Source organism: Xiphias gladius, chromosome 11 (genome assembly GCF_016859285.1).
Source record: "Xiphias gladius isolate SHS-SW01 ecotype Sanya breed wild chromosome 11, ASM1685928v1, whole genome shotgun sequence".
In the NCBI taxonomy this organism is placed as follows: Eukaryota; Metazoa; Chordata; class Actinopteri; order Istiophoriformes; family Xiphiidae; genus Xiphias; species Xiphias gladius.
In genome coordinates, this window is record NC_053410.1 from 28,431,058 (window position 1) to 28,445,140 (window position 14,083).

At 38.5% G+C, this 14,083-nt stretch overlaps 1 protein-coding gene across 4 annotated transcripts in view; it reads left to right on the forward strand.

Annotated features, from left to right (window-relative positions):
* LOC120796489 (ras and Rab interactor 2-like) overlaps nt 1-14,083 on the forward strand; it is a 60,050-nt gene that overhangs the window by 25,810 nt on the left and 20,157 nt on the right. For 3 of the 4 annotated variants that reach the window (XM_040139391.1, XM_040139393.1, XM_040139392.1), the window contains 2 exons: nt 2,831-2,942; nt 11,614-11,686. In XM_040139391.1, the coding sequence (XP_039995325.1) occupies nt 2,831-2,942; nt 11,614-11,686 (185 nt within the window). The remainder of the gene's footprint in view (nt 1-2,830; nt 2,943-11,613; nt 11,687-14,083) is intronic. The other variant, XM_040139394.1, reaches the window with a different exon arrangement.

Here is a 14,083-nt window from a genome sequence, read left to right on the forward strand (position 1 = left end):
CTTTAGGTAGACAAGACAAGATGAGTATATGTTTATGAATAGTTGATTACCTAAAAAAAGAGATGTAGAGATTTTATGATACATTTTAGGGATTGCAAGATTACTTTTTTTGGTAATTCTGATGAACAATGAAACTTTTCTTTTATGCATGAATGTTATCCATACTTCATCTATCTCATGATTGGCATTTTTATCTCAACCTGAAAATCTCGTGCTACTTTGTCATGTAAACAGCTGACAGGATGTTTTTGGTTGACTACAAGTGATACATGCAAGGACAAAATGGTCTATAGTAAATCAAATAAGATGTCTGGAGTGGATTCCAAGTGTTGTCTTTGCATTTGGAAGCTGTTCATGGAAACTCTCAAAATGCGGTCCACAGAGGTGTCCATGCAAATGCAGGAGGCCATCATTAGGCATAAAAAACAAAACAAACCTATCAGAAAGATGGCAGAAATTTTAGGAGTGGCCAAATCAACAATTTGGTACTTTCTTTTTAAGAATGTACCAAATCAACAATTTGGTACATTCTTAAAAAGAAGGAATACACTGGTGAGCTCAGCAACACCAAAAGGTATGGAAGACCATAGAAGACAACTAAAGTGGATGATCACAGAATTCTTTCCTTGGTGAAGAAAAACCCCATCACAACATCTAGCCAGGTCAAGAACCCTCTGGAGGAGGCAGGCGTCATTGTCAGAGTCTACAATCAAGAGACTCTACAAGGTGCAAACCACTCAAGAACAGAAAGGCCAAATTAGACTTTGAAACCAAGATTAACTTGTACTAGAATGTTGGGAAGAGAATGATGATGATGATGTGACAGCTGATAGAAGAGGCAGGAGGAATTCTGATGTGTATAGGGCTAAATTATCTGCTCAGATTCAGCCAAATGCTGCAAAACTGATCTGACGGTGCTTCACAGTACAGATGGATAATGACCCAAAACATACTGAGAAAGCAACTCAAGAGCTTCTCAAGGCAAAGAAATGGAATATTCTTCAATGGCTAAGTCAGTCACCTGACCTCAACCCAACTCAGCATCGTTTCACTTACTGAAGACAAAACTGAGGGAAGAAAGTCCCACAAACAAACAGCAACTGAAGGCAGCTGCAGTAAAGACCTGGCAAAGCATCCTCAAGGGAGGAAACTCAGTATTTGGTGATGTCCATGGGTTCCAGACTTCAGGCAGTCATTGACTGTAAAGGTTTCATATTTATAATTAAGTTGGTTTGTACAATTACTTTTGAGCCTTTGAAATTGAGGGAGTATGTATAAAAATGGCTGTAATTCCTAAATGGATATGATATTTTTGTTAAACCCTTTGAATTAAACCTGTGTAAGTGTAAATCTACACTTCAGCAACATCTTGATAGTAGTGTAGTGTAGAGACGCAAAATAACAAAAATTGCGTCACTGTCCAAATACTTATGGACCTAACTGTTGTCATCTGTGTGTGGTTAGTACAACTCAGCCATGCAGACGCAAGTGTGTGTGCACATGTGACTCTTAACGGTGAGGCTTCATCTAAACTCTCCAGCCAAGAAAAACAAAGAAAAGCAGTTGTTGATCGAAACGTGGACACATTAACAGCTTAGTGTGAGTCATTGTTTTTGTTTTATCTGTTTCTGTCATTTATGCAGCTTTAAATACATTTATTGTACGATTCTCCATAAGTTAGTTTGGTATATCCTCCCCTTTATTTATCACCATATCAGTCCTGCTGCCTTTCATGAACTGAAGGAGAAGCTTTTCACACAGTAGAAAGCAGCTGTGTACAGCAGATACTGGAAGACTCAGCCAGATTCATTCAAAAATCAATGAAGACAGAATTTCCTGCTAGAACGTAATTATACGTCATTTTCTGTGCTGTTTTTGGTTGGCAAGTGTTTAATTGAAACAAATTATTTATATTTTAAGCAACAATCCGTTGTAGCAGATTAAAAAAAAAATTTGAAAATTTTCCTCCTTCTGCCTCTTCTCACCATTAAGAGTCACATGTGCACACACGTGCGTCTGCATGGTACTGACAATATACACATTTGGGACTTTTATATATAATCACACAAGCATATGTATGTGCATCTTGTCCTCTTTGACCCTTTTCATCCCCCCATACACACACACACACACACACACACACACACACACACACACACACACACACACACACACACACACACACACACACTTGAACCTATATGTAAATGCATACAGTCATGTACAATACATCCACTCATAAAGACCAAATATACACATTCACACCATCTATTTTATCTCCTGATGTTTTTTTATCCTGAATCTGTCTTTATTTCTTTGTGTAGTTGTCCTAACCTGAATTTAAAAGCCTGAGCAAGAACAGAGTAAGCTTCAACTAGAGACCCTGTGTACATTACATCTGTTGCATTCCTTCTTCTAACAGTTTTTGTCTGTATTGTCCCTGTTAAACAAAAAAAAACCAAAAAAAAAAAACTTGATCATTACTGGAATATTCATAAATTTAAATGAAAAAGAAGTTTTGGGTCTACACACAGATGACAACATCCAGATAATGTAGCAGCACTCAGATGGGGTTTGGGATTTGTCTGCTTCCAAAAAACAGACTGTGACTTTTTCTATTTAAAACCTGTATTAAAGCAACTTACTTACAAATCCAATCATACAATCCATTGTTAAGTTAATACAGTAGATACATATTGGAAGAATTGTACCCGTTGACATCCCTTGCCATATAACAAATCCTTCATAAATCCCCATAAAGAATGACGCAGTTCTTCAGTGATGAGTGAAGTATATGTTCTGATAAAATATTTTCTCTCCACGCCTGTAGATGTTTGTGGTGAGGAAGTCAGCCAGCCTGCAGAGGAAAGTCATATCTCTACGAATGGACAAAGACTCGGCAGTTCCTATCAAAGACTTCCCTGTCAAGGAGAGCCAGTACAGTAAGCATCTGGGAACTCCTTCATGTTTGTTTTTCTGTTTTTCTGTTTTTTTTCCTCTGAAATGCATGAGGCTGGCAATCAGTTTCCACTTCCAGCAACTTCCCACAGGAGCTATTAGAAAGTTGAATGAAGTAAGTAAGTTATCAGGGGAGATGCACCCATTTGCAGTGGTAATGTATGTCTATCTCCACCCCTCAGAGGTTGCTGCGATGAAAAGCACCAAGAAAAAAAAAAACAGTTGGCTCAGCTCATCAACTGGCATTGCCAGGCTGCTGTAATGATGCAGTCTAGCTTTTGGATAAAGTACTCATAGTAGACAGGTTTAGTGTATACTGAAACCTGTAATTATCATACAGGCCTGAATCATTAGCACCACAGATTACACACCTGTAGCTTTTGGTATTTAGGTACAATAAACTGCTTTTTGAACAAACTGAATGGGCGGCAGAAAGTTTTTAACCCTTTCAATCCCAGGGTGAAAAGGTGTGTTTTTCTCCTACTTCTATTTATGTGCCTCTCAAAGTCTCTTATTAGCTTCAAATATGGATGTGTTGTACAATTTCTACTTCAGGATGACCAAGACTGTTTGAAAGTGAAGACCTTTTTGATTAAATGACTGCATTCCAGATTTATTACATTTAGGTTCACCAAGAAAAATTTTGTTACAAAATCCATCTCCAATTATTAAGGTGTTGTGCTTTTTGGTGAAACTGACAGCAACTGTGGGATTTCAACAGCCTCATAACTAATAACTAACAAAGGAAAAAACCTTTGTAATCTGTAAACACATTTGGTTTATAAACCTTTGGTTTATAAACCAAATGTGCACAGAATTTCAAAGAGTACAAATTTACACATGGGTCTTTTTTTTTCTTCGCTGACCCAAGGAGGGCTCTGTAGAAAACCAACTTGCTGATAGTGACTTACTCAACTTTTACTCTTGTCAAACAATTTTACTAACTTTTCTGACCTCATGGGGGCTATGCATGTCCCTTGGATTGCTATTACAACATGTAAAGAGGAATTACAACTAAGTGTAGTAGCTTGTAAGGAATAAGCACTGATATTTCCAGAGCATTGGATGCTTTTCCATCAAACTAAATATCTGAGTGGAAATGCTGGAAAGTAGGAAAAAAGAAAAAAAATTAAATCTCAAAAAACACACTCTTATACTAAGCTGAGTTGGAAAAGTGCAATGGAGGCAGACTTAGTGAGTAAATCATTACATACATGAAGCATGGGACTTATTTGTTACTCAAACTACTACTGAAAGGATGAAAAATAGTGGCAGACCAAAACATCAGATATGTCTGGACTAATGAGGACACTGTAAGATTCCCCAAGTAAATACATTGAACAGACACAAATGTTGTATTTCCATCATGTTTTTGCATATAATTAGTGTTCATCTGAAGTTTGACAGGCGCACTCTTAATTATGTCATCTTGTTGCGCCCTCTTCTTTTCCAATAATTTGATAGTAGTGGTTGAAAATGCCCATTAATTAGCATTTTCCTTGGGAGATTTTTTTGCCAAAAGTTCATATTTGCGCTACATTTGGATGGAAACTTGTCTAGTGGGACACGTCAATCAATTCATATCCAAGGCACACTTTAACAGTGGCTGGGGTCACTGAAAAGTTTAGCACTAACTTCCCACAGCTGTGATATGGCTGAAAGCAACTGGTAATCATTAAAATGAGATTAATTGATCGGGGGATACTCTTGGGGGTTGTCTACGGTAGCCCCTACTACAAAACAAGACCACAACGGCACGGCACGGCTGTAAGGATGCAGTGGAAGCGAATGTGTTCATTGCTTGATGCAGCTTAGCCCGATTAAAGCAGACTGACACATGCCTGTGGAAATGCTGCATAGACAGGCTTCAAACTATGAATAGACACCAGAATATATCTATGTTCTTGAGTGAGCCCTCTAGCAAGAAAAATTCTTTCTTCTGTCTGTACTGTAGTCTCATTGAGGCTTTGTACCAGAAATATATGGTTATCTAATCCAATGTGTCAGGGGCTTCAATACACTATATTGTCAGCTGGTGACCTGGAGGCTCCACTTTTCAACTGACTTCTTCATCTTTCATCACTCCAACTAAATTAGTGCATCACTAAGTCCTCTGTTCTTTTCTTCTTTGTTCTGTTATATTTTCAGTTACTTGAAAAACTGGGTTTTCACTGAAGCTTTGACCAAACATCCCACTAATGTGCACTGTCTTCTTTTTATACCTGTGTTCTGACATTTGTTTGTGTCGGCACCAGACTGAAATTTCCAAATGCTTACCCAGTGAGAGTATGTGAATCAATCTCTGTGTGAATCACTGCACATTACAGCCTTTACTACCTTTTCCCTTTTTACTGACTGATGGTTATGGGTGTTTACTCAAGAGTCAGTGACATCTATCTTTTCACCTGAAGAGAATGAGAACAATAAATACAGTGGCCAATTCATAGGGAGAGAGGCTTCGTGGAAAACATTGACCTGTAAGTTCTAGTACTAAGTCAGGGTCACTCCCAACACATGTTCTCTCTGCATTTACATGGATTGTAGTAATTTGACCATGTGAATTTGATTTCTGTTTTTTTTTTTTTGGTTTAAGAAAAATCTGTTTAACACAGATAGATTTCTTAAGAACACCAGATACTTGTCCATTTTAAGGTTTTATAAGTGAGCATGTGCATAGATATAATATGTCACATTGGAAATGTATCTAACATCGGAAATTCATGTTAACTTGGAAATGTAACATAGTGTAAATGTACAGCAACCTTCTCTTGGTTACAAACAGTTGCAGTAAAGTTTTAGTTTGATTCGCAGGTGAAATGATAGTAGGAGGGGAATATCAACTAATGAGTCATTCTACACAGTCCATATTTGTTTACATTATTGCATGGAGGGCTAATGCAGTGACATTTGATGCTATGTTGGAGGAATGTAAGGTTAATCAGATTTAATTAAGTGTTAACTGGAATCAAAAAGGCCATGTTCCGACCAGAAACCGCACTGTGAGAAAAAACAAAACATATCCAAGAAATATACTAGAAATTAGAAGTTATGTCTGTTTTTATCCTCAGCAGATTACTATAAGTAATGTGAGAGTAATCAGATTCCCTTGAATAATCTGGATAGTGCTGGTAAATGCAGTCACTGTGGGTTTTTGTGAGCTCAGAGGTAGCCTGTATCAAATTTGCTCACATTTGTTTCTGTAACATCCTAGGAGCAGAGCCTCACTGCCAAACTCAATTGTGTATTTTGTTACAATAAATGATTAAAACCTTGACACCGGTGTTCTGACCTAAAGCAATGTCTTGTTCACTGTATGTGACTAATTTTTCTCAATAACTTGAGGATAAAAGTGTTGTGGCCCATTATAGCTTGTATTCTTTAACAAAGAATTGTTGTTGTGAGTTGTGCAGAGGTGTGTGTCTGCTAGATAAAGGGATATAGTCTGTGCAGGTGAAGAAATGATGGCTGATCGGCCGGCTGAGGTGAGGTGGCAAGTTACAATGCTATATTGTATCTATCGCTCCACATGGCAGTTTACAGGATTCCAGGTTCAGGCATTTCTGATCTCCTCAAGCTGTGAGGATCCTCACAGCTTGAAGGAAGAAGCTGCTGCAGAGCCTGGTAGAGGAGGTCCACCTCCCCTCTGTAAGCTGTTTCATCATTGTTGCTTATGAGGCCCACCCGTTGTGTCATCAGCAAACTTAACGATGTGGTTTGAGCTGAATGATGCAGTGCAGTTGTATGTCAGCAGCGAGAACAGGAGTGGGCTAAGTACACACACCTGGTGAGTGCTGGTAGTCAGTGTGGTTGTGCTGGAGGTGTAGCTGCCAATCTGGCCTACCAGTGAAGAACATCAGGACCCAGTTACAGAGGGAGGTGTTTAGACCTAGCTGGCTCAGCTTCATAATCAGGTGTTTTGGGATGATTGTGTTGACGGTCGAGCTAAGGTGAATGAATAGAATCCTGGCATAAGCTTTGGTTCTTTCCAGGTGGGACAGGGCTGGGTGGATGGCAGCATGTACCATGAGCACCCCAGGGCTGTGCCCTACATACACGGTATATAAAAATGGACGTAGACTCAGGGTCTGAAAAGCGAAGCCAATGCGGAAGTGCCTTAAAGTACCAATACCACTGAGGGCCGCTAGGGCCTTGCTCAAGTAGACTCCCATTCAAAAAGCCTTAACTTCTCTCATTAAATAATAATTCAATAATTTTTTTCCAAAATTAATTATGGTGTTATCAGTTAAATTCACTCCTTCTGATCAGTGTTGTGGTGATCCTTCTGAAAATGATTTCATAATTAATCAGATATTAGGCCTCAAAGAGAGGTCTGTTTGGGGGGCGTGCCTGGTTTGATTGATATGCCTGGTCTGGAGACAGTCTGGAGGTGATTGACAGACAACCCGTTTGGACGAGGCTAGGAAGGTCGTTCACTGGTGAAAAAGCGTCACATACATTGTTTTGATTCATTTGTGTTGTAATTATTATTAAAAAAAAATATATATATATAATATTAACAAAAATAACACTCTTCACATTGGGCATGACACTGTGGGCTACGTTCGGGGCTAAAAAAAAAATCCATTAAGACTCAACTTCAGCAGCGAACAAACTGTCACATCTAAGATTTCACCGTTGCTGAAGTTCGGCTTTAATGGAAACAGCAAAATTATCATATAATTTTTCAGCTAGTTGTAAAAATGAACTCCATCGTGCACAAATAGCCCAGGAGTGTGAAACCTTATCTGAGGATGATGTACTAAACTGCCACCCTAAACAGTGAACATACTGTATGTAACCACAACAGTGTTCACAAACCTGCAAGCCTTATCAGTCTTCCCCTGATTGGCACCGGCCTTCCACCTACAGCTCTGGGAGATGCCAGAAGGTGATCTTCATATCTGGATACTGCATGTGTCGCAGGTCCTCCTTCATTGTTGTGACAAGGTTAACGCTTGACACATCCCCCAGGTAATTCCCATGGTATTGAAAACATGCTCCATGCCAGACGTAGCTGTTCCCAATGATCCAGACCATGGCTGGATGAAAAAAACATTGTGATAGTGAGAAATCTATCATATCATAGGCTATAGAGAAAAAGGCAAAAGAAACAGCGTCTTTATTAGATGACCTCCACACAGTTATCTGAAAAAAATTATAACCTCAGTTTAGTTGTAAAAAAAAACAGTGCTGTACGGCTTTACATTAAATAGCAATAGAAAACTAACTAATACTGACTTCGGTACAGTTGTGTGGGTGCACATGCAATGGACAATCCCAGCACACAGTAATGTTGAGAGAAAGAAATCATTCCAATAAATGTCTTGATGCCTGTTAACAACTATGAAATGAACAGGACCTGCAAAAAATCCCACAAACACTTAACCAAAGACCTTTTATATTAATGCGCACTCATAATGTTGAACCGTGCGTTGAACGGTAAATCATTAATTTAACTGAAAGAATACCGGAGTAACACGTTAATCAATAGTTAATTTAGTTAAATTAGCTAATTTCCTTCTGCTGATCTGCTGGTTTTTGAACGAACAGCACGTTGAGACACCAACAGTTAACTATAATAACGTCATTTTATAACCGTATATTAACGACATTGGCAATCTGCTGTCACTGCTAACACTCACGAAGTTAGGTAATGTAACCTTAGATTTTCAGAACAAATTTTAAAACATGTTTTGATATGTTTTAACCTTTATATACAGTCTATGATTTTACCACAAGTGTTTACACAGTTAGCTTACACCCATCCTATCTTCAGCTACAATAACATTACAAGGTTACTCCTCATATATGTAATATTTGCTTAATGTAGACATGTACGCAGTTAGCTCCTAAGATTACTTTAACAGTAACAAAGTTTACCTGAAATTAGAGAAGCTAACTCAGTTAGAGACTTAGCATAGCGCAGCCGAGAGCCTGGTGCCATCAGGTTGCCGATATAGGTGGGCCTGCATAGTGTTGTCAGATTCTCAGTCAAATCTACCCCTTGCTCCTCCCCAGCTCCACCTTCTCATACAAATATGGTTACTTCCATACCAAATGGCGACAGCCAAAATGCCAGGCTCAAGGCTTCAAAACGGCAGTTACAAAACCAATGGGTCACGGTGGGTTTCCACTTGGTGCCCCATCATATCCATAAACAATCCAAGCAGAGACCCCATGTCATACAAAAACTGAGAGCACTTTCTGTTGCCCCCCACCTGCTGTTGTTGTACAAATTATAATTAAACTCATCCTGTTGCACTGTTCTCTTGTTGCTCACCAAGTCAACGTTCCCCAACCCCTCAGACACAAATGACAGCCAGCCCACAACTTGCACTATGTTGCTGTATGGATATCTTTGTTTCTGCTGGAATGTGTACTTGCTGCAAAAGCAAATTTTCCTTTGGACTGTTACTTGGGGCCCTGTATGTGCATTATTGCACTCTGCTTGTGGGTGTGTTTTGTTTTCTCTCTCACTCTCTCTCTGGCGCTTTCTCTGGCACTCTTTCTCCTTTCTACCTGTTTTTTCCTGTAGGAATGGAGCACCTGAAATAAATTAACCACCTGAGAGAATGAGTAGGACCTGATGAGCAGAGTTAAAGATACCAACTTGCCCAACAGCCTGTTGAATCTTGTGGGGGATTTTTTTTCTCCTGTTTTCCTCCCCAATTTACCTTTTCTTCACTATGTTTTAGAGTGTTGTATTTAGTTCTTTTTGTTAGTTATTTTGGTTTGTGTTGGAGATCACCAGTAGTCCAGTTATCAGTTTTTGTTTTCGTTCAGTCTGGTTTAGATTTTCCTTTAGGCAGTTTAGGCAGATGAGCTGGGTGCCACGGCTTATTGTGGGGCAGGCTCAGTAGCTTCCCAATCTTTTGTTCCTGTTGGCTTGGATCTCCAACTCCTTTTGTTTGTTTTCTTTGCACTTGGAGTATGGTTTACTATTCTCCTTTATTTATTTATTTATTTTTAAATAAAGCTGGTTGTTTCCTTGGTAACTCAGAAGTCTTGGTGTTCCAGTCTCGAGTTGAGCCTTTATTTTTGTTAGAGAGGCCGTAACAGGAAAATAAAGGCAAACTGTCTATTCAGTGATACGTTCAAGTTCTTTCATTGCATTCCATATTTATATAATAATTTTGTCACCTTTTCTGTATTTTATTCAGGTAGAGTTCTTTTTATAACTGGCAGTGTTAAGGCAACGTTAAACACTATTGACATTTTGCTAATTTTGTCAAATGAAAAAAAAAATGTTTGTTAAAAACATGACTAGAAACAAGGAGGCAGTGCATTGAAAAAAGGTGTTGATTTGATATTGGTAGCCATAGTCAGGTCAAAAATTCCAAATACGGGTTGTGAGCTAGCTAGTTCTTTCTGACCAGCTGCACATTAGAGGCTAATCATCAGTTGTTCTGTTGAATTAGCCTTCTTGCTAGTAAGGCAACTCACAATGCTAAAAACTATACGTTATTAGGTGTAGTGATGGCTATGACAAAAGATGCATCAACTTTGTGTGACAGTAATCTGAATTTGGAACATGTCTATCTTATACCATTCATTTTAAGTTTCAATAAATCCACACCACCACAGCTGTTCCTCAGGTATTCCTCCTTTTCTTGCCCCAGCTGATAAACATATTATTTGCTCAAAGCCTAATTAAACAAATCAAATATATTATAGAAATGACATGTGAACCGCAGCTATGATTTTATGAATTCAGAGTGGTCTGAGTTGAAGTCACATACAAAAGAACAACAGACTGACACCTAACGATGACAAGACAGCTCTGACTTATAAATATCATTATTTGAACAAGACATAAGTGCTAAGTCAAAGCCACGGGAGAATTGACATAGATGCGGACAGTAGTAAGTTGTGGGCCTACTGCCATCTAGAGATATGTTTGGATTTAACCCACTTCCCTCAGTCCCTCCAGAGTGTAAACGTGTTTTTCTCATGCTGTCTCAGTGTCCTTCTCCCTTTTAACCCTTTGTTGGCAAGTCATTGTGATTTAAATATAAAAACAAAACTAAAATATGTTAATTTTAACAAGTTACTTAGTCTCATATCTTCGTATTGTCTTTTCAGTCTTTTTCTTTTTTTTTCATTTCAGCATGTCAACATTAATGACAATCTCTTGTTTTACCTGTAACTCTAACAGTTATGTCCACACACAGATGCCAGTAATATCTGTTCATATCCAGATCTTGCATTTGCTTCTCTGCCAGAAGCTTTGAAGTGAACAAACAAGTTATCATTCAGTGTATTAATTAAGAGGGGCATGAATAATTTTACCTCCTCTGAACTACTTGTCTGATGTGTTTACCAGCAAAGTGTTTACAAATGTATTTGTAAACAATGTAGTGTATTACAAATTCATGGGGAACATAGGTAAAGTAGTTATCAACACAGTCATTCCTGTTGCTATATGTTTCTATTATTTATATAATATGTGTTCAAACAAGAGACATAGACATAGAGTCAGTCTGATATTTTTATCTTAGGAGGTGTTACAGTTTTTGCTCAGTTACAAAGTCACAGGAGTTCACATGTCGCATGAACCAGATTAATGAAATGACCAAACAGAGTTGTCTCCTCCAGTGCTTTTTATGGTTCTGTTTTCTGTAGTTTGTTGTGTCATGTTGTTCTGTACTCATACAGCTTTCTCCTTGGAGGGATCAGGCCTTAGCTTTGCAGACCTTTTCCGTCTCGTGGCTTTCTGCTGCATTAGCAGGTGAGTTCATCACTCAGAATTACTCATGATTATGCAAAGAACTCATGTGATCCATGTTTCACCTGTATGTTTCACACACATATATATTACACCCACAATAATCTAATTATCTATCAGCAGCAGAGGCGTTCAAACTGGAGGCACGGGAGAGTTGAAGGGGCAGTGCAAAGGGGGAGAGATGAGGCGTGAGCCAAAATTTTCCTCTCCTTCTTAGAGTTATAATTCAGTCAAATCTGAACACACAGACATGATACATATACTTTTAGATTCTGTGTGACTCACACTTCGCAAGGATATCATTATCTTCGTCTATCTCATGTCTGTCATCATTAAACATCTATAAATCTGTTTAGAAATCATAGAAAAAAGATGCTCCTTACAACTATATTAAATACTATAATAGTTAATCATCATAACTGCACAACTGGCCTGAGAATCATCACATTTTTAACCTCAGTGTCACAGTAATCCAGTGATAGTTGTCTGTACATCCACGGGTATATGGAAAGCAGGAAGTGCTGATGGTTATTTTCTACATACTTTTAATAGTGCCAATTTGCAAAAAATGTTGCACCATCAGGCTCAGAATGTCCCATAAACATTTACTTTTTTTACTGGAATACTTACACTCTCCTCTGTCCATTCATATACAGATCTTTGCCCTGTTGAGAACTTGTAGACAAAAGACAAAAAAAGTCAACAATTTAAAATTGTTCCTGGGGCGTGACGGGGGTTGGTTCTATTTGTTATATATCAGGTTTGTAACACATACTGTTTCTTTTGTATATAAAATGGGGTAGTAAGTGCAATACACGAAACAGTGAAAGTACATCGATGTACAAAATAAAATCCACTAAGTCGCCATAACCATGTGATCCAAAATACTCAATGCATGTTTTACAATATAACTCTTTTAGATTTATTTTGTGTTTCGGTTGGAAAGTGGTTTAAGTTCAAGACAACAAAGCCAAAATCAACAAAAGCAAAACGGAAGTGTCAAGGATAGAAAAATATTCCACAAACATTCCACTTTTAACCTTCATCTAGAAAAGGAAGCAATGAAGCACTTTAGATGGTTAAATAGATAGATAGAAATACATGACTAATGCGTAACTACTTCTTTGCCATTGGTTCCACAACATAATTTTTATTTACTTATTTATTTTTAGTTAGTTTTGTCTTATCCAACTCTTTGTGACCGCCAGCAGTTGTATAATTTACGCAGAACAATGTTGGATGTTTTTTGGTTTTGATGCAGGATTTGGAGTTCAGCAATTAAACAGCAGGTAACAAGATTCCGTCAGTACAGTCTACACTTTGTTTGCTAACAGTACCAGTTGATAGTAATGTGTTACCTACCAAATTTACTGCTACAGGCTATTTATAGTTAACCTCTGCTCTCGTTAATGGTTATTCTCAGGTATTTATTTTAATGCAGTGGTGAGATCAGTTAGCAAATTGTCTGTTAAGAACCTTTGTCTTTAAGGATGGCATGAGGAGTTTTTGGCTGGAACGCAATAGCAGGGACAGCCCTATAAACGCAAATGTCAGTGAGTGAGTGAGTGAGTGCTAAAGTTACACAATTAGTCGGCTGGTCATTTGTTGGAGTTACCCACTGGTCATTGCACTTTCCAGTTGAATTGGCGCAAACAGTTCAGTGACATCATCATGGGGCGTTTACAAGCATTTTACAGCCTTTGTCACTAGAGTTACAGCCCTTCAGCAACTTCTGGTGACAGAGCATCCAGTGACAAATCTAGCAACTTTTGGGACAAACCTTATTTACTGTAATACTGGCGACTCTCTTCCGTGGAAGAGAGTCGCCAGTATTGCCCCACGAGCTCAATGTCGGGCTTTCCCTCTGCAGGCACACCTCTCTGTGTCTTATTCAATTGACCGCAGAATTACTTCTCTCACATATACAGTAACTTAATCCAGCTGAATTCCCAGTAAAGCCATTCTCATTTACGTTTTTCTGTTTCCGTAGTCAGACTACGAAACAAGTATGAAATAGTGACTGAAACGCTAACCATTAAGACTACATGTTAACCAGCAGCCATAAATCCTGATTTTACAGTCGCAACATTGTCTGACAAAATCACCATACACATAAGTTAAAGACAACAGCTTTGCTCTGGTTTCAGCTATATTTACTTGTAAAATGATCACTCAGAGAGAAAGTTGGAAGCTCATTCACATCTGTGTCAGCTGCCGTGTGGTCAGTTGAATGAGAGGTATAGAGAGGTGTGCCTGCAGAGGGAAAGCCCAACCTCACGCTCACGGGGAAATAATGACGACTTTTTTCTACAGAAAGTAGCTAAGGTTTGTCCAAAAAGTCTCTAGATTTGTTGCTAGGTGCTTTTGTGAAGAAAAGTCGCTAAAGGGGTCTGAGCAGTC